At 56.0% G+C, this 19208-nt stretch overlaps 1 protein-coding gene across 4 annotated transcripts in view; it reads right to left on the reverse strand.

The window, feature by feature from the left end:
- PTDSS2 (phosphatidylserine synthase 2) overlaps positions 1-13638 on the reverse strand; it is a 45953-nt gene extending 32315 nt beyond the window's left edge. For 2 of the 4 annotated variants that reach the window (XM_030802137.1, XM_030802135.1), the window contains exons 1-2: positions 13280-13638; positions 3030-3131 (exon numbers count right to left, since the gene is read on the reverse strand). Coding sequence is in view for 1 of the 4 variants with exons in the window: in XM_030802135.1 (XP_030657995.1) it covers positions 3030-3131; positions 13280-13461 (284 nt within the window). In the remaining 3 variants the exon portion in view is untranslated. Of the gene's footprint in view, positions 1-3029; positions 3132-12397; positions 12648-13279 lie in introns of those variants that run through there. The other 2 variants (XM_030802138.1, XM_030802136.1) reach the window with 1 other exon arrangement.
- Between the last annotated feature and the right edge of the window lie 5570 nt (positions 13639-19208).

Below are 19208 nucleotides of genomic sequence, written 5' to 3' on the forward strand. Positions count from 1 at the left end.
CGATCTTGGCTCACTGCAAGCTCCACCTCCTGGGTTCATGCGATTGTCCTGCCTCAGCCTCCCGAGTAGCTGGGACTACAGACATAAGCCACCACACCCGGCTAATTTTTGTATTTTTAGTAGAGACAGGGTTTCACCATGTTGGTCAGGCTGGTCTTGATCTCTTGACCTCGTGATCTGACCCCCTCGGCCTCCCAAAGTGCTGGGATGACAGGCGTGAGCCACTGTGCCTGACCTAGAAGGTATTTTCTATATAAGAAATCCACCCTTGAAGACATCAGATAATTCTCGTATTAAAAGTAAACCAGACCCCGCAGCCTTCTGGACACCCTGTGTGTGGGCACCCTGTGTGCGGGCACCCTGTGTGCAGGCGGGTAGGGCGGCTGCCCAGGAGCTGGGCTCCTGGTGTGCAACAGTGCAGGTCCAGGCCATGAGAATGGACTCAGGACAGGTGCACCACGGCAATTTCACTGGAAGGAGCTGCAGAGCCACAGTCAGTGCCAGGGTGACCTGGGGCAGCCAAGCCTTCCAGGAAGGAGTCCGGAGCAGGTTCCAGGTGCCAGCAGCAGAGAAGGATGGGTGGCTTCTTTTGTGCCCTCAAAGAGGGTGAGGGGGGCAGAGAATGTGAGTTGGGAGCGCATCCAGTGTCCCCAGAACAGAACCTCAGAGAAAAGTGCCCAGGGCCCCGTGAATGCCCGTCTCCTGGCCCCTGTCAACACACGCAGGGGCTCCCTGCTGGAGAGGACAGGATGGCAGAACCTAGCCTCTCACATCGGGGGCCACTCAGGAGAGGCCAGCGCTGGGGGAAGTAGGGGAAGTGCCCACCGCTGCCGCCCCCTCAGGGGTCTAAGCTCCTGGCCCCTCTGGGTCGGGGTCACCCAGTGCTTCCCATAGGAACCAGGCCTGGGAGGGCAGGGCCTGGCTTGGGGTGGTGAGGCACCTGGTGGGGGCCTGGTGAATGCTTTCAGGGAGTGCTCCCAAGACACCCCCTGCACTCCTGCTCTTGACAATTCTTGCCATGTGGGACGCTTGAGGTGAGACCCGGTCCTGCTTCCTAATCCACCTGCCCTGCTGTGCCCGGCAGATGCCACAGACCCTCCTAGCCAGGTGCTGATGGATGAATTCAGGAAAGACCAAGTCCTCTTTGAAAGCTCCCTCTAGGCACACACGAGGCTCCTGCCCATGGCCTCACTGCCTCCAGGGCCAGAGGTCCAGCGTCCCCAGGTGGCCCCTCCACAGGGGCCCCAGGCACGGCACATGCTCAGTCATCTATTTCTGGAGCCTGGTTACACAGTGCACACCAGGCCTGCAGGTTCCACACGTGACCCCCGCTGGGACGGCCTAAGAAAGGGAGAAGGAGAGAGCTGGGCCTGGAGGAAGGGAGGCGCTGGCCAGGCCAGGCCTGGGAGCAAGCTGGCACCTCAGGCTCAGAAAAAAGGGGAAGGGCCAGCAAAGCTGACTGGGAGAGGGATGACAGCAAGGTGGCAGAGATCCCACAGAGCATGCAGCCAGGAGTGGGGTAGGGAGACCAGCACAGGAGAGGCCACCTACACCTCCCAGGTGAGGATGGAGGCTGAGCTCCTCTGGGGAGCAGGCCGCAGAGCCCTGGGTTCAGGCACCCTAACAGCAATTTCTAACCAGAAATGCCCCACTGCCCCAGGGAGATGGGGCTCAGTTATGAGGTCTGCAGTGCGCGATTCTAAAGCATCCGGTCCCCTACAGACAGGGCACTGGGCGTGCTTGTGTTCTAGAGCCCACAGGGCTGGTGGCAAGTCAGTGGGCAAACAGGGCCACCAATGCCCATGCAAGCGTGACGATGTTCACACCATGCCCACCCGTCACCCCGTCCAACAGTCACGAAGACACCGAGACTCTTGCTTTACGAAATACCCGTCACCCCGTCCAACAGTCACGAAGACACCGAGACTCTTGCTTTACGAAATACCGTCACCCTGTCCAACAGTCACGAAGACACCGAGACTCTTGCTTTACGAAATACCTGTCACCCCGTCCAACAGTCACGAAGACACCAAGACTCTTGCTTTACGAAATACCCGTCACCCCGTCCAACAGTCACAAAGACACCAAGACTCTTGCTTTACAAAATGAAGTGCTGGCCCAAGGGCTGTAGGGACAGCAGAAGTCCTACAAACCCCAGGGCCCCTGCCAACCAGAGCCGACTTGTGGCCCCGACACCAACAGGCCTCCAATGCCTCCTTCCACCTCTGTCCCCATCCTGGTGCTGGTCTCCAGACCCTGCTCCGGCTTCCTCCCACCATCCCACCGGAGCAGGAGGGGCCCAGGCCCTGATGGTGTCAGCAGCTGGGCAGGAGGCAGCCCTGGGCAGACACACCCTGTGCGCGCGTTGGAAGAGCAATGCGAGAGGAGTCAGGCACAGAAAACTCAAGACTGATTCACAGGCTCTAAAATCAGCTTCTCTTCCACACACACTTCTGAGACTGGCGTCAGAATCCACGGAATTCAGGCAGAGGACACACCCAAGGTCTAGCCTGCCTGTGGAGATAAACCTGAGAAGACGAGTTTACTCGCTTCCGGACCACAAAAGCGAGGTCGCAGGCTGCTGACCAGATGGTCAGCGGTCTGTGTCGGCCCCTGTCCATGCAAGAGCCCCACTGGCTGAGGGAACCAGCATGTGGCCACTGCAGGAACCTCACCCCCGGAGACGCCCAAACTCAAGGGCTCAGCCCTGTAGCTGCTGCAACTCGTTCCAGCCTCTCAACATGCAAAAAACTCAGGGGAAACGCAGCACAGGCTGCTGCTCACATGGAGATGACACAGACTCCTGGCTCCCAGTGACCAGCAAGGGGGGCTAATCGGGAACGCCACGCAGCACCAAGGGCAGCCCTGGGAGTCTGCGCATCAGACACACTCAAGGGAGAAGCTGGCGGCCCCACGCAGCCCTCTGGTGAAGGCCTTCTGAGCTCCTGGCAGCCCAAGCAGCAAGGACGCCACACCCACCACACGGGGGCACAGGGCAGTTTCAGAAGGCAGGACGAGAGGGCAGTTACCTCTTGGTGTTATAGGCCGTGTCCTGAGGTGTTTCCTCCAGCAGCGTCACGTAGCCAAGCGTACAGGTGAGGATGAAGAGCACGGTTAAGGTGTGGGCTCGCCTGAAATCCAAAAACACATAAGCATGGTGTCAGAGCTTGGGCAGCATTGCTAAATACTCACGTAACAGGCCCCAAATCCTCTCTACGTCAAGGAGAGGGCTTAAACTCCACTCTCCAACTCCCAACCAGCAACTGGCTGCAAGTCCCTAGCTGGGTAACTCCAAGATGACCCTGCGTCTGCTGGCCAGTCAGGGCTCAGACCAGCCCCCAGGAGCCTGGACAGGAAGAGCCCCGTGTTCCTGGGGAGCTGAAGGCTGCTGCTCAGAGGGCACATGCCGCCATTGGCGTCCAGGGCAGGTACCTGCTATTACGAGCAACTGGACACGTAAACGTGGTGCTTTTCACTGCACAAGACAAGCCGAGACAACCAGTCTTTGGGTTCATGAAATAACATCTGAGATTCCGTGCAGCAGCCCAAGACACCAAGAGCTGAGAAGGGGCCTGAGCAGAGGCCTGCAGAGTGACCTGCCAGCTGGAGTGAGCCGCAAGCCGTGGGTCTGCCCGTCCTCTGGCCTGTCAAGAGGCCAGACGTGGGAGGAGGAGGCAGGGCGCTCTCTTTGCAGTCTTGTCCCATCCCATCGCTGGTGGAAAAGCCCAGAACCAGCCCAGTACCTGAACTGGGGGCTCCCAGACCCCAGCCACTGCCTGGGCCAGACACTCGCCTGAGATCCCCTCTGCACAACCACCTGCAAATGGAGGCAGAGACCCAGCTCCTATATCCACCCGTGTGTCCTTGGAGAGATGATGCACCCCTCCGTGCCTCAGTGTCCTCATGTCTAACCCACGTCCCACATCCATCGGAGAGTGTCCTCATGTCTGACCCAGGTCCTACATCTACTGGAGAGTGTCCTCATGTCTAACCCAGGTCCCACATCCACCGGAGAGTGTCCTCATGTCTGACCCAGGTCCTACATCCCCCGGAATGTGTCCTCAGAGAGATGATGCACCCCTCTGTGCCTCAGTTTCCTCATATCTAAATGGGGAAGCTTCTGACTTCCAAGGACATCATGAAAATTAAATGAACAACGCACTTAAAGCATGTTGCCCAGGACTTGCCTCCATGAAACGTAAACTATTTGTGCCCTAAAGAAATGAAAAGGCGAGTCACAAACTGGGAGAAAATATTCACAATACACATATCTGATAAAACTTAGTAGGCCGCACATGTCTGTAGTCCCAACACTTTGGGAGGCTGAGACAGGAGGACTGCTTGAGCCCAGGCGTTCAGGACCAGACTGGGTAACACAGTGAGACCCCATCTCTATAAAAAATTAGCCAGGCGTGGTGGCAGGTGCCTGTAGTCCCAGCTACTTGGGAGGTGGCAGATTCGCTTAACCCTAGGTCGAGGCTGCAGTGCGCTAGGATGATTGTGCCACTGCACTCCAGCCTGGGAGACAGGGCAAGATCTGTCTCAAAAAAAAAAAAAAAAAAAAAAAAAAAGCCAGGCGCAGTGGCTCACGCCTGTAATCCCAGCACTTTGGGAGGCCGAGGCGGGCGGATCACGAGGTCAGAGATCGAGACCATCCTGGCCAACACAGTGAAACCCTGTCTCTACTAAAAATACAAAAAATTAGCCAGGTGTGGTGGTGGGAGCCTGTAGTCCCAGCTACTCGGGAGGCTGAGGCAGGAGAATGGCATGAACCTGGGAGGCGGAGCTTGCAGTGAGCCGAGATCGTGCCACTGCACTCCACCCTGGGGGACAGAGCAAGACTCTGCCTCAAAAAAAAAAAAAAAAAAAAAAGAATTCATACAGCTCAATAAACAATTTAATGAAAAAACAGGCAAAAAACTGAACAGACACGTCACAAGAAAAACATACAAATGGCCAATAAGCACATGAACAAATGAGAAGCATCACTGGCCACCGTGAAAGCAAATCCAAGCCACGACACAGCATCAGCACACATCCGCTGGAACGGCTGAAATTAAAAGCATCACAATGCTAAGTGCTGGCGAGGTCTTGGAGCGAGATGCTCATGCACTGCAGGTGGGACTGCAAAATGGTACAGAAAAGTGAGGCCTGCGCTACGTCTACTATCCAGCCAGCCACACACTCCCAAACGTGGGTCTGAGACAGATGAAAACACAGGTCCAGTCAAAGACTTACATGCAGATGTTTCAGGTATAATAACCTACAACGGGAAACAAACCAAAACTCTACCAGTGGACGGAACACCGTGGTCCCTCCAACCGGCGGAGCACGGCTCAGCACTCAGAGGAACGCGCTGCTGGCAATGACCTCAGCGTGGAGGGATCTCAAAGACGTGCCCCTTGGGAGGCCCAGGCAGGAGGACTGTTTTGGGCCAGGAGCTCAAGACCAGCTGGGGCAACATCGTGAACATCGTGAGATCCCGTCTCAAAAGATAAAAAAAGAAAAAGAAAAACATGCTACAGACGCCAGGCACAAAAGAAACCTCCCATCTGGTGTCACTCACGCACAATTCAAGGAAATGAGTTTGCATCCATGAAAAGCAGACTGGAGCGGAGACACGGGCCTTCCGGGTGATGGAATGTTCCGGTGTGAGCGTGGTTGTGGCGGCGCACGGACGTGTCCCCTGCACGTGGGTGCTGCACTGAATGCGCCCACGCCTGGACTTAGCCGGTTTCATGGAGAGCCAGGGTGGAGCTGCAGGACTGCAGGTGGGGGCTCCAGGCTGGACCCTGGCCAGAGTCCACCTGTGTCCAGAATGCTGCCCTTTTTATCGTTTTTAATCCTAATTAATCTTGCACATTTACTCCACATTAATTTTCATCCATATTAGTTTAAACAGCAGTTTGGCAAGTTGACACAAATGATTCCATTAGGATTTTGACTGGAATGGAATTGAATTTATAAAGTAGTGTGAGGGGAACTGCTGAGTGACTAACACTCAGGATTCCCACTCATGAGACATGGGCTATTTCTCCATTTATTTAGGAGTTGTTTTATGCCCTTTAATTAACTTTTACTTTCCTTATGAAAACACCAAGTTATGCTAAGTGGACTAGCCCCAAGTGAAGAAAACAGAGAAATGAATTCTTCTTCTTTTTTGAGACAGGGTCTGGCTCCATCGCCTAGGCTGGAGTGAGGTAGTGTGATCCTGGCTCACTGCAACCTCCCGCTCCTGGGCTCAAGCAATCCTCCCACCTCAGCCTCCTGAGACTACCTGGGACTACAGGCGAACGCCACCACACCCAGCTAATTTTTTTTTTGAGACCGAGTCTTGATCTGTCGCCCAGGCTGGAGTGCAGTGATCTCGGCTCACTACAGCCTCCGCCTCCTGGGTTCAAGCAATTCTCCTGCCTCAGCCTCCTGGGTTAGCTGGGACTACAGGCACGCACCACCATGCCCAGCTAATTTTTGTATTTTTAGCGGACATGGGATTTCACCATGTTGGCCAGGCTGGAACTTTCTGTATTTTTTGTACAGATGGGGTCTTGCCATGTGGGCCAGGTTGGATTTTTTTGTATTTTTTGTAGAGACAGGGTCTTGCCACGTTTTCCAGGCTGGTCTCAAACTTGTGAACTCAAGGGATCTGCCCACCTTGGCCTCCCAAAGTGTTGGGATTACAGGCATAAAAGTGAATTCTTCTGCCATATTTTACAATACTAGGCATTTAAGACAACCAGAGGTAAATAAAAGTTTCATTGTAACTATCAGCCACCTTTTTCTTTAGATACATTTGCATCTGAGTCCTAAGCCATGAGGAAACTGCAGGGAACCTCAGCCTTCCTGCTGAGCTCCGCACCGTGGGGCCCTTCAGTACCTGAGAGACCTGCCCACAATCACAGCAGAGAACCCACTTCAGAAGGCCCTCTTAGACTTCCATTCCTAAGGGTGGTCCATTCCTGGATTTGGCGACCCAGAAACTCACCCTCTGCTGAACACTTACAGAACATGTCTTCCTGGAGACAGCCCTTGAGGGGAAATGGGCTGGGCTCAGCTGGGACCCAGGAGTCCCATTGTCCCTGGCTTGCCCCTCCATGAGCCCCACCCTTTCCTCCATACAGGAGACATCAGATTTCAGTGAGGAGAGTAAGATGACCCCGGTTAGGATAAGAAGAGTCAGGAGTGTTTGGGGGCAGGTGCCGTGGCTCACACCTGTAATTCCAGAGCTTTGGGAGGCTGAGGCAGGAGGATCGCTTGAGCCCAGGAGTTGGAGACCAGCTCGGGCAACATAGTGAGACCCCGTTTCTACCAAAAAAAAAAAAAAAAAAAAAAAATTAACTGTGGTGGCGCGTGTCTGGTCCCACCTACTTGGGAAGAGGGAGGGTGAGGGGAGATTACTTCGGCCCAGGAGTCGGGGGCCGCAGTGAGCTGAGATCACATCCCTGCACTCCAGCCTGGGTGACAGAGTGAGATTTTGTCTCAAAAAAAAAAAAAAAAAAAAAAAAAAAAAAAAAAACAGGTTTAGATCGCAACAAACAGGTTTAGATCGCAAAGCCAATGATGTGATGATGACCAGGAGCGCGGTGGCTCTGGCTGTGTCCGTGCCCCCAGCCAGGGCACCTTCATGCAGCGTGCGTGGTGCCTGCAGGCAAGTCAGGGCTGGTAAGTGACACTGTGAAGGTCATGCAGCAAGGCGGGCGGTGGGGCCCGGAGCCTCCTGGACACTCAGCCATCACAGCCATTCCCTGAGCCCCTGCCCCAGCCACACCCGGGAGAAGGCACAGCCTGCGTTCCTGAGCCTTCCTTCCAGTGGAGTGAGACCAATACAGGAGGGCTAAGAAACCCTACACGTTATAGAGAAAAACAAAAGAGGGACGGGAGTGGTTAGGGAGGTTAAAACAACTAATTTTGTTGCAAAGCCAGGTCCCAGTAAAACCACGCTGGGAGGGCTCGTGGCCTGGGAGGCAACTCCAGAGACCACAGCAAGGAAGGAGCGCAAGGAGCAAGCACTCTCGGGCTCAGCCTCCACCCCCAGCAGTTCTGAGAAACAGCAGGGACCTCTCCAAAGGGTGCACGTGTCTGAAGTGACCTTCGGAGGAGCCAAGGACAATCTCATCCTGGGGCTTCCTGACGAGGTCACCCTATAGGAGGAACAAGGTCAAGGGGCTCCAGACCCCCAGAACCCTGCCAAGGGCCCACAGCACAGACAGACAGGGTGTGGTGTGCACGGGAGCAGGACTCTTGCCTGGCTGGAGTGCAGGTGCGGGGACAGGAGCCTGTTGTGAGGGAGGCCTCTAGTGGGGAAGCTAACAGGACCTCCACAGGACCCTGCCTTGGAACCACACGGCCACCCCACGTGAGGGGTTCTCAGTCTGGGCAGTAATGTCTCTAAGAAAACAGGGGTGAAGGAGCCCCAGCCTAAGAGAGGCTAACCGTGGAAGAGACAACAGCCCATCAACCTGCTCACACGCAGAATGGGAGACCCAGAAGCTAGATCAACGTGAGGACACCACTCACCCCTGTTCTGCAAGAGACCAGCAGGAAACCCCTCATCATCTCCACGTGGCCTCACGAAGATGGAAACCACCAGGCCTCAGGGACACCCAGAATGCCACCACTCCACACACAGGCCCACTGGAGGAGGAGGCTGCACTTGGCCCCACCCTGACCCTCGGACGTGCCCGCACCCCAGTCAGCATCTCCCAGATACGGCGCAGGCTCCAATTCACATGCAGAATCCCAGGAATAAACACAAAGCTTGAGGGGCGGGGCGAGCAGCCTGTGTCCCACCAGCACCAAGTCCCACAGCACAGACAGGATCACGCACTAACCCAAGTTAAAACTGAAGCTTGACTTCTTTTTTTCTTTTTGACATGGAGTCTTGCTCTGTCACCCAGGCTGGAGGGCAGTGGCGCGATCTCCGCCTCCTGGGTTCAAGCGATTCTCCTGCCTCAGCCTCCCAAGCAGCTGGGATTACAGGCGCCCGTCACCACACCCAGCTAATTTTTGTATTTTTAGTAGAGACCGGGTTTCACCATATTGGCCAGGCTGGTCTTAAACTCCTGACCTCGTGATCCACCTGCCTCGGCCTCCGAAAGTGCTGGGATTACAGGCGTAAAACTTGACTCCTTTAATACGACTTTCCATGACAGAGACTGTCCTGTGGCTTCTAAAGTGGCCACCAATCCAACACTCACTCCTTGTGTAGCCCAGGGAAACGCTGATCATTGATCAACCCTAACCCAACACCATCTTTCCATTTCCCCAAAACAGAGATTACCTGAAATATAAAGATAACCCTTTGGTTATTTACCCTTCAGGTAAATGTGCACACTGTCATTGAGGTGGCCACCAAGTGCCCAGCACCCTCCTGGCCCTGGGGAAGCAGAGATGGGAATGAAGAGGACCCAGCAGGAAGGGAGGCAGAGGGTAAGGGACCCAGAGAAAGGGCACCAGGCATAGCAGCCCTGCAGGAGGACACATCTCAGAGCTGCTCAAATCCAATGCTCCTGGAAAGTAAGATCCGTATGAGTGAGTTCCGGTCCTTGTCCTACACGCAGCACGACGTCGACACATCTTGGAAGTGACAGACTGCCGCTCAAGATAGCACAAGACTCTTATGGGAAGAATTCCGTGTCCCTCCGAGGACGCCAGGTCTGTTTAATGGCTCCTCCCACCCGCCTGCAGACTCTCCAGGAAGGTGTGGGTCCTGTGATCAGACACAGAACAGAGCTGTGATACATCCTGGCAATTCAGCCACTTCACTAGAGTGAGGGCATGCAGACAGCTGGCTCCCTGCCATGGGGAGTGGAAAAGACCCAGCTGCCTCCTTGGAGATGGTCACTCTCATGGTGGGCAGGGAGGCCAAGACCAAGAGGAAAACGCAGCGTCATCCAAAGGGCCAAGGAAAGGCCACGCCCGGATGGGCTGCCCAAGGCCTGCGAGAGGCTCCTGGACCAGGCACTGGCCCTTCTGGCTCTGACCAGCAAGACCAGAAAGACTTCATCTGGCTACTCGCGCCTCTCAGGTGTAGATGAAGCTGGGAAACCCCGGATCCGGGATGACGGAGAAAGGCATCTTCCAGAAACCTGGGGTGTCTGAAGGTCAGAAGTCACCCCACACACAAAGTCCTCAGGTCACTGAGAAGGCTCATTTGAGGCACCCCATTCCAAGACACAAGCAAACAATAAAAACTCTCAGAACATCACAGTGGCCCCCGGCTCAGGAGCTGGTTAGCAAGTGTGGTCATCCGAAGCTGCTTCAGCGTCCTCCAGACAGGCGGCAACGTTCACAGGCACCTCGCCAGGGTAAGGGGTCTCCAAGTGTTCTCCCAAACAATTTCCAGACCACATGAGCTGCCACATCTTCGCACAGCGCTTCTCGCAGTCTGTGGATCTAAACGTTTTCCCTGGATGTTCCCCACAATTGTCCTTGCTACCCTGAATGAATCCAGAGAAGGAGAGCTCAGCCTCGTGCTCCCAGGGCCAGGCAAGCCCTGAATCGAACCGCACGCCCTATCCCTACGGCGGACAAGCAGTCACAGAGAAACAAAATTCACACATGGCCGCCGTCACTGGCCCGAGGAAGTGCACCCATCCTTGAAAATGAACGCCCTGGCTGGATGTGGTGGTGCACGCCTGTAATCTCAGCAATCTGGGAGGCTGAGGCGGGAGGATCACTTGAGGCCAGGAGTTCAAGACCAGCCTGGGCAACACAGGGGTACCCTGTCTCTATTAAAAATAAATAAATACGGCCGGGCGCGGTGGCTCACGCTTGGAATCCCAGCACTTTGGGAGGCCGAGGCGGGCAGATCACGAGATCAGGAGATCAAGACCACAGTGAAACCCCATCTCTACTAAAAAAAAAAAAATACAAAAAATTAGCCGGGCGTGGTGGCGGGCGCCTGTAGTCCCAGCTACTCGGAGAGGCTGAGGCAGGAGAATGGCGTGAACCTGGGAGGCGGAGCTTGCAGTGAGCCGAAATTGCGCCACTGCACTCCAGCCTGGGCGACAGAGCGAGACTCCATCTCAAAAAAAAAAAAAAAAAAATAAATAAATAAATAAATACATGAAAATGAATAAAAAGTAAAACTCTCTAAAACACAAAATTAGAGTTAAAAAAAAATGCTAGCACCGCAAGTCAGTGCAGGTGGACTCAGGAGGTCAGTGCGAGGCTCTGCAGGTAACGAATTCTCACCAGGTAGGCATCGAGTTACCTGCCCCGAGGAAGCCTGAAGCTCCTTCCTCTGCACAGGGAAAGGAGGAGGCACTGCAAGAACCTGCCCCATGAGTCTCTACAGGGACAGGGCGAGGGGAAAGCCAGAGCCAGAGCCAGAGCCACCCACCCGGAAGACCCAGGAAGGAGGTACCTGGACCAGCCAGCCCCGTTGCACCCGCTCCTGGAGAGCCCTCCTAACCCCCTTGGCCTCCTGACAGGCAAGCTCTGCTACGCCGTCTGTGTCCCAAACACTCCTTGTGGGCAGGGACCACTGGTCTGTGCTTCTAAAGAGACCGGCACCCTCCTACCTTTGAGCTGCTGCTGCTGCTTCCCTGGTACTGGGTGGGCTGGGCGGGCTTGTGTGTGTCCCCTGGCTTCCGCCACACTCAGCATCCCTGCAGCCAGCACATTTTGAGCCTTCTGAAGTTCCATGCCTGTGCCAGAATCTAAGCTTCTTGTTTAGTTCTCTGCTGTGTCCCGTAGAACGGTAACTGACACGCAGTAGGGGTCCCCACAAGGTGCTGAACGGCCAAATCAGAAACAAGAAGACAGTCCGTTCTCCTCGCTCCAGGACCTCAGAGGAGCCCGTCCGTTCTCCTCACTCCGGGACCTCAGAGACTCCGGTGGTCCCCAGCTGTGCTGCGGGAGGACGGCCTGAAGGGGCGTGGCAGGGCACCTGACAGAGAGGCCTGATGTCCACAGGGCCTGGAAGCCAGAGGGTCCGCGTGGCAGGCACCCCATCTCCTCTCCCTCCCGAGGGCCCCACAGCCACCCGGTACACTCATCTCCCCAAAGGAAAGCTCGGATGCCCTCCCCGCAGCAGCGGCTGCCCGCATCTCACGGAAGACCCTGCGTGGGGCCGCCTCCACCCTAACCTGCTCTCCCACCACTTGGACAGTCTCTCTCCAGAGCTTCGGCTGCGGTGACCGGCCAGGGCCGGTAAAGTCCCTGTCTGTGGTGGCGCCTTCCCCTGACACGTCCCTTACTCCTCCATCAGGCCCTCCTCGCCCCTCAGATTTGCTCTCCGACCATCCCACAGCATGGTTCTCTTGGAAGCGTCCATAAAGCCTTCCTTCCCCTGCTGGCCGCAGGCGCCTGTCTCCCACACGTTTTCCTCGGGCTGACCCCACCTCTACTGCCCCTGTGCCCCCGGGCCTTCCACAGGATGGGAACTGGGCACCTTGCAGTCAAGAACAGCCAAACCCTCCTCTCACGAAGCCTGCTTTCAGGTCGACGGCTTGATCCTTCTCACAGAGGAGCATCGGCAAAGGGCCAGCCCAGGGTCGCAGCCGTCGGGAGGAGGAGTGGCGCCTGGAGCCTGTCTGGACACAGAGTGCCACACTCCAGCTTCTCCCAGGGGCCTCATCCTTTTCCACCCCCATTAAAGGCAGAGTGGCGGACAGGGGGACCCCAAGGTTTAGCTAGGGCTGAGTTGTGCAGGGAGGAGGCGCTGGCCCCGCTAGGGGCAACTGAGTCGAGAGAAACAGAGCCTGGATTCGACGAACACCGACTACATTTCTGAAGCACGCACAACACTCTGCTAATCAACACGACCGCCACGTGGGGTCGGGGGCGACACATAAGATGATTTCGTGCAGCCGCAAGCACTGAGGAGCAACCACAGGCAGAATGACGGGGGACACAGGTGAAGCTTGGACAGCAGGACAGAGAAAGCGTTTCTGGGGTGACGTTGGAGGCCGGTGGCGGGGAAGGGGTCTGGATCGCAGAACCGCGCAGTCAGAGGCAAGGCGGACAGGGGTGGGGAGGGCGGCGAGAGAGACGCAAAGCGGCCGCAAGGAGGGTCTGCCCAGGGTCTCCCCCACCTACAGCGCCGCCCTCCGCCCGACCCGGCGTCGGGAGCTCGGTCCGGCCGCTCCCCGGGACCCGGGGGGCGGTGCTGCCACACCCTCGAACCCCCGGCCGCAGCCCCGGACTCCAAGACGGCGGGAGGGCGCTGCCGGGGACCCCCAGGCCAGCGGTGCCGGAACCCCCAGGCCAGCGGTGCCGGAACCCCCAGGCCGTGGGCGCCCTCGCCGCCCCGCGGCCGCCCACTGCCCCTCACCAGAAGAAGGTGTTGGTGCCGTCGTCGTAAACCTCGGACTCGGTGCTGCGGCGGCCCGCGCCCGGCCCGGTGGCTCGGCCGGCAGACAGCCCGTCAGGCGGCTCCTCCAGCGAGGCCTTGCCCGCGGGCACCGGGGACTCCGGCCGCGGACCCCCGGCGTCCCTGCGCTCGCCCCTCCGCATGGCGTTTCGGCCCGGAGCCGCTCCGCCCGGCGCCTCGACCCCACGCACACCGGGTCACCGGCAAGAGGACGCGCCGCGCAAAGCGCGAGGAGCGCTGGGAACGGGTCGCTGCGCTGGTCCGCGGGGTCTCAGGAGAGCAGCGCGGGGCCGGCCAGTAAAGGGTGTGCGGTGCATTGTGGGGCTTGTAGTCCGCGCGGGGCATGCTGGACCTTGTGGTCCGAAGTCGCGGGTTGGACGCAGTGCTTGCTGGGAAAGATGCGCCTGGTTGCCAGGAAACCGGAGCCGGACCGCCCTGCGGCTGAGGTCTCAGGAACCAAGCTGCGGATGGCGCGGGTCTCGCCAAGGCCTCCAGAGCTTGGAGGTAACCACAGACATCCCCGGCGGCCTGGCCCGAGTCCCTCCACCCCTTCGCCCCTTCCTCGCCGACGGATCCCGGAGCCCAGCCCCGTTTTCCTTTTGGGGCGCTTCCCGACCCTTCACCCCATGCGATCTGGGTCATTCTTTTTTGAGGCGGAGTCTCGCACTGCCGCCCGAGCTGGAGTGCAATGGCGCGATCTCGGCTCACTGCAACCTCCGCCTCCCGGATTCAAACGATTCTCCTGTCTCAAGCTTCCCGAGTAGCTGGGATTACAGGCGCCCGCTACCACGCCCGGCTAATTTTTGTATTTTTAGTAGAGACGGGGTTTCACTATGTTGGCCAGGCTAATCTCGAACTCCTGACCTTGTGATCTGCCGCCTCGGCCTCCCAAAGTGCTGGGATTACAGGCGTGAGCCACCGCGCCCGGACCGGTCTGGGTCATTCTTTCGCGGGATCGCATGAAATTGGGCAGCGAGAATGGTGCGGACACGCTGGTTTTGGTTGACCCAAATTGTTGACATGGTACCCCGCAAAAAAATTAGTTCCTGAGCCACTCTGAAAAGCAACGTGGCCGCTCCTCAAACCTGGAAACACGTGTCCACGCCAAACTTACACACTAGCGCTCCTAGCTGCAGCATTTTGATAACAGCGGCATGTTACTAGCCATAGAGGAGCGAAGCATGCGCATGCTACAGCACGGCTGGACCTTGAAAACATGCTACGCAGGTTGGGCGCCGCGGCGCACGCCTGTCATCCCAGCAGTTTGGGAGGCCGAGGCAGGCGGATCACTTGAGGTCAGGAGTTCGAGACCAGCCTAGGCAAAGTGGTGACACCCCATCTTTACTAAAAATACAAAAATTAGTCGGGCGTTTTGGCGGGCGCTTGTAATCCCAGCTACTCGGGAGGCTGAGGTGGGAGAATCCCTTAAACCCGGGAGGTGGAGGTTGCAGTGAGCCGAGATTGTGCCACTGCACTCCATCCTGGGCGACAGAGCAAGACTCCGTCTCAAAAAAAAAAAAAAAATATTATGCTAGGTGAAAGAAGCCAGTCACAGGAGACTACGCATTATGTGATCCATTTGTATGAAATGTCCAGGAAATGCAAATCTATGAAGACAGAAATTAGATGAGTTTTCACCGGGGGCTGGGGAAGGGGTAATAAGGAGCGACTACAAAGGGTAGCAGGTTTCTTTTGGGGGGATGAAAGTGCTGTAAAATGGACCTCAGCTCCTATCTGTGAATGTCCTAAAAACCACTCAACTGTCCACTCGAAACGAGTTGAATGGGTGAACTGCATGGTATGTGAAGTATATCTCATATCAGCTTTATTGAAATATAACTCACATACTAAATATATAAACATATTTGCGGGGCTCCTGCACAGCCACGCCCAGCAGGGATGGGGCCTGACTGTGATGGGACCTCCACCCCAGCTCCTGACACACAGGCTGGGCAGCGCGGGGCCCGTTGGCTCCAGGGGGCGTGCTGTTGGGCCTCCCCAGGCCTGGCCCCCTGCCTCGGGCCCTGGCCCCGTCCAGCTGGGGCCGGCTGAGTGGCCAGAGCAGCCAGCTCCCGTCCATGCCATCTTTCCAGCAATCACCCGACAGGCCTGGTTCCCTGTGAACCATCCTTCAGGTCCTCTCCCAGACCTCTTCCCATCCCAGCAGGGGGCGCTCACATTCCAGGCGCGCTCTCGGTGGTGTTGGGGTCATTTCCTGCGTATGGGTGTTCTCTCAAACTGCACAGAGAGCCCTCCTGCCGTCCCTCCAGGGTGCAGAGGCCAGGGCGGGGAGATGTACCGGCCCCACTGGCGTCCCCGGCCCCAAGGACGCTGCGCGTGAGGCCACCTCGCAATGACGCTCGTGCCTGTCGGCTCGGGGGCGGGGCCGGAGGGGGCGGGACCCAAGGGGGCGTGAGGGGCGGGGCCGAGGATGGGGTCTGTGGGCGGGGCCCGAGGGCGGGGCCTTGGGACCTGGAGTAGCGTGATCTGGAAGGCGGGGCGCTGCCAGACCACGTGTTCGTTGCCCATCACTACGGAGCTCTGGCCACGTGCCAAGTAGAATTCCCAACGCTTTGTAAATGCTAACTATTGTGATTTTTTTTTTTTTTTAAGCGTAGTCTCACTCTGTCACCCAGGCTGGAGTGCAGTGGCACGCTCTCGGCTCACTGCAACCTCCGCCTCTCGGGTTCAAGCAATTCTCCTGCCTCAGCCTCCCGAGTAGCTGGGATTAAAGGCGCCCGCCATCACGCCCGGCTAATTTTTGTATTTTTAGTGGAGATGGGGTTTTACCAAGTTGGCCAGGCTGATCTCGAACTCCTGACCTCAGGTGATCCACCCACCTTGGCCTCCCAAAATGCTGGGATTACAGGCGTGAGCCACTGCGCTGGGCCAACTATTGTGATCTTAACACACCCCCTTAGGTTCTATTTTTGACTGTCGCTTAGAGACAAACTGAGGCAGAGAAAGGTTGGTGACAGCTACGCCCAGCTCTTTCCAGACCCCAGAGCCTCTACCCTGAACCCCTGCTCTCTACAGGGAGCTCTCCACCTGCAGTTTTGCACCTGGCGTCTCGTATCTGAGTCGCACATTACCCTGTCCCTGTCTTCACCCCAGCTGCACAAGTGCACACTCCTCCCCCCCAGGCATGCGTGGACTGGCAGAGTCCATTGCAAGACGTGGGCCTGAGGGGCAGGGGTGAGGCCGGAGGTCTGTGGCTCAGGGAGCACCGTGGCTGGTGAGAGGAGGCAGTGGAGCAGCTTGAAGGACTTGGTTCTTTGAGGCCCCAGAGCAGCAGAACTGGGGGTCCCCCGCCTGGGGAAGGGTGCATGGGACAGAAGCCTTCCTCAGCTGCGGAGATGCCTGCCAGAAGGCTCGGGGCGCTGGAACTTTTAAGAAAATGGTCAATTCCGGCCTTACCCAGGGACAGAGCTGGCCAGAGTCACATTTATGGTGGTAAATAGTGAATGCTGGAGAAATGCTTTCTAAAAATGCCCCTGCAAGGAAGGGAGAGTAAGCCTAAGAATTTGTAAAGTAACAAATGCCTGTTATAATATTTCCCCTGGTGCGGTAAATCCGTAAAGGTGAGTGGATTACAGAAAACTCACTGTGCCACACGCACGCCTGTGCCCGGGAGTTTTCTCCGGCTTGTTGGAGGGAGCGTAGACAGCAGGACTGCTCCCCAAGTCAAGATGGTTAAGGCCTGGAGGTGCTGGGGAGGCAGCAGGGAGACGGAGTTGTCCCTGCAATGAGGACGGGAGGGGTTTGGGTCCCCACCCCAATGCCACCCTGGTGTGGCAGGCAAGGACGGCTTCAGGTGGACCTCAAGAGCAGAGGCCCAGCTGGGAGAGGGTCTCCCCTGCAGGGGCCTCAGGCTGGGGGGTCGCCTGCCAAGCACTGTCAGTCAAGAGAGGCTGGAGCCAGCAGGGTGCCTGAGACCAGCCCAGAGAGAATACAGGGGCAGGTTCTCAGAGGCACCGACTCCAGCTGACCCAGAGGGGCTGCCTCTGAGCAGTGCCTGGACGAGTCTGTTCGTCCAGACACTGTGTCTGTGTCTGTGGCCGCGCCCAGGAGGCTGTGGGGTGGGGGAGGACAGGTCTCTGAGGGGCCCAGGGCAAAGATAATGACAATTGGTGCTCACACCTGCCTGTGGGATTTCACCTGGGCACTCCCTAGCTCTTGCTGGCTTTGTCACCCGGACCTCTCCACGGGTGGCTGCCATATCCCACAGTTAAAAGGAGGCTGCAGGGACGGAGGAGCTGCCTCTGCTGCACGTTGGGCCTCAGGGGGAGGCGGTCTGGTGGACGGGGTCTTCTGAAGTGGGAGGAGGAAGGACAGAGGAACAGGGTCCAGGGTCCACAGAGGAAGAGCAGGAGGCCCTCGGGGCCCTCGACCAAAGTTCTCTGCCAAGGCAGGGCAGGGCCACCTGGCAGGACGTCCAGGCCAAACTCTTGCCTCTTCAGGAGCTGCATTCAAACCCGGAAGCCAAGGGTCAGGCTGAGTCTGGGGGAAATAAAGTTTATAATAATAGACTTGAATGTGGAAATAAAGCAAATTTAATAAGACAGTTTACTAAAGTGTGATGTGTTTGTGTTAGAAAATTTGAAAACAAACATAATGAAGAAAAGCATAATACACCATCCTTAGTTCACATTGTTAAGCAAATGTAAATATCAAATATCAGTCTACTCTTCCCATATTTTAATGCACCTTAGCTACATTTACATAAACATTTTATACATGTTAGTGATAGGAGCATCAAACCACCATGGCACACGTTTACCTGTGTAACAAACCTGCACGTTTTGCACACGTATCCTCGAACTTAAAGTAAAAGAACATTAAAAAAAAAAATTAATCTCCGCCAAGTGCAGTGGCTCACGCCTGTTATCCCAGCGCTTTGGGAGGCCGAGGTAGGCGGATCACCTGAGGCCAGGAGTTTGAGACTAGCCTGACCAACATGGTGAAACCCCATGTCTACAAAAAATATAAAATTAACCGGGCGTGGTGGTGCATGCCTGTAATCCCAGCTACTCGGGAGGCTGAGGCAGGAGAATCGCTGGAACTCGGGAGGTGGAGGTTGCAGTGAGCTGAGATCCCGCCACTGCACTCCAGCCTGAGCAACAGAGCAAGACTCCGTCTCAAAAAATAAAAATAAAAAGAATAATAAATAAATAAATCTCTTTTAATCTAGAAAAAATTTTTATACGTTTGTAGTCTGTTTTTTTACTTAACAGTATAACATAGGCATTTTCCTATGTTCTCAAAAACTCTTTGAAAGTATAACTTCTAATGTCTGCTTAATCAGCATATAAATATGAATACCGTGTTTTCGCTGATATTTTCCTATTGTTGAACATTGGTGGTTTACAATTTTTGCTGCAAATGACATATATACATATTTTCATTATTTTGCATTTTTTTAGAACAGTTTACAAAAGTTAGATTAATGAACCAAAGTCTAAACAATTTTAAGGCTCTTACTACGTATTATAGCTGAATTGCTTTCTGAAAGGGCTGTCCTGGTTTTCTGTCCAGATAGGACTGGGTGGGGTCCCCCTCCCTCTCCACCCTTCACTGAATGTAAGGGAACTTCCACACTGGGTGAGGCCAGCAGCCAATGCAGCCGCCTCGGTGAGCTCTCTCCCCTGAGGCTGGACATGCTGGCTTTGCAGCCAGGACTCTGGAAGTAAGTGACTGAGGATTCCTCTGGTGATGACCACGGAAGGTGTGGGGGAAGGAGGAACAGTATTTCTGCAGTGAAACTGGGAATGCCGAAAAAGTCTTTGAAAAAGAGCACAGCAGCTGTGTGGGCACTTGAAGTGACGCCTGAGTAACGCACATGACCTGCTAGCAGATTGTTTTAACACAATGACAACGTGAAGATTGTTTT

Source organism: Nomascus leucogenys, chromosome 21 (assembly GCF_006542625.1).
Source record: "Nomascus leucogenys isolate Asia chromosome 21, Asia_NLE_v1, whole genome shotgun sequence".
Taxonomy (NCBI): Eukaryota; Metazoa; Chordata; class Mammalia; order Primates; family Hylobatidae; genus Nomascus; species Nomascus leucogenys.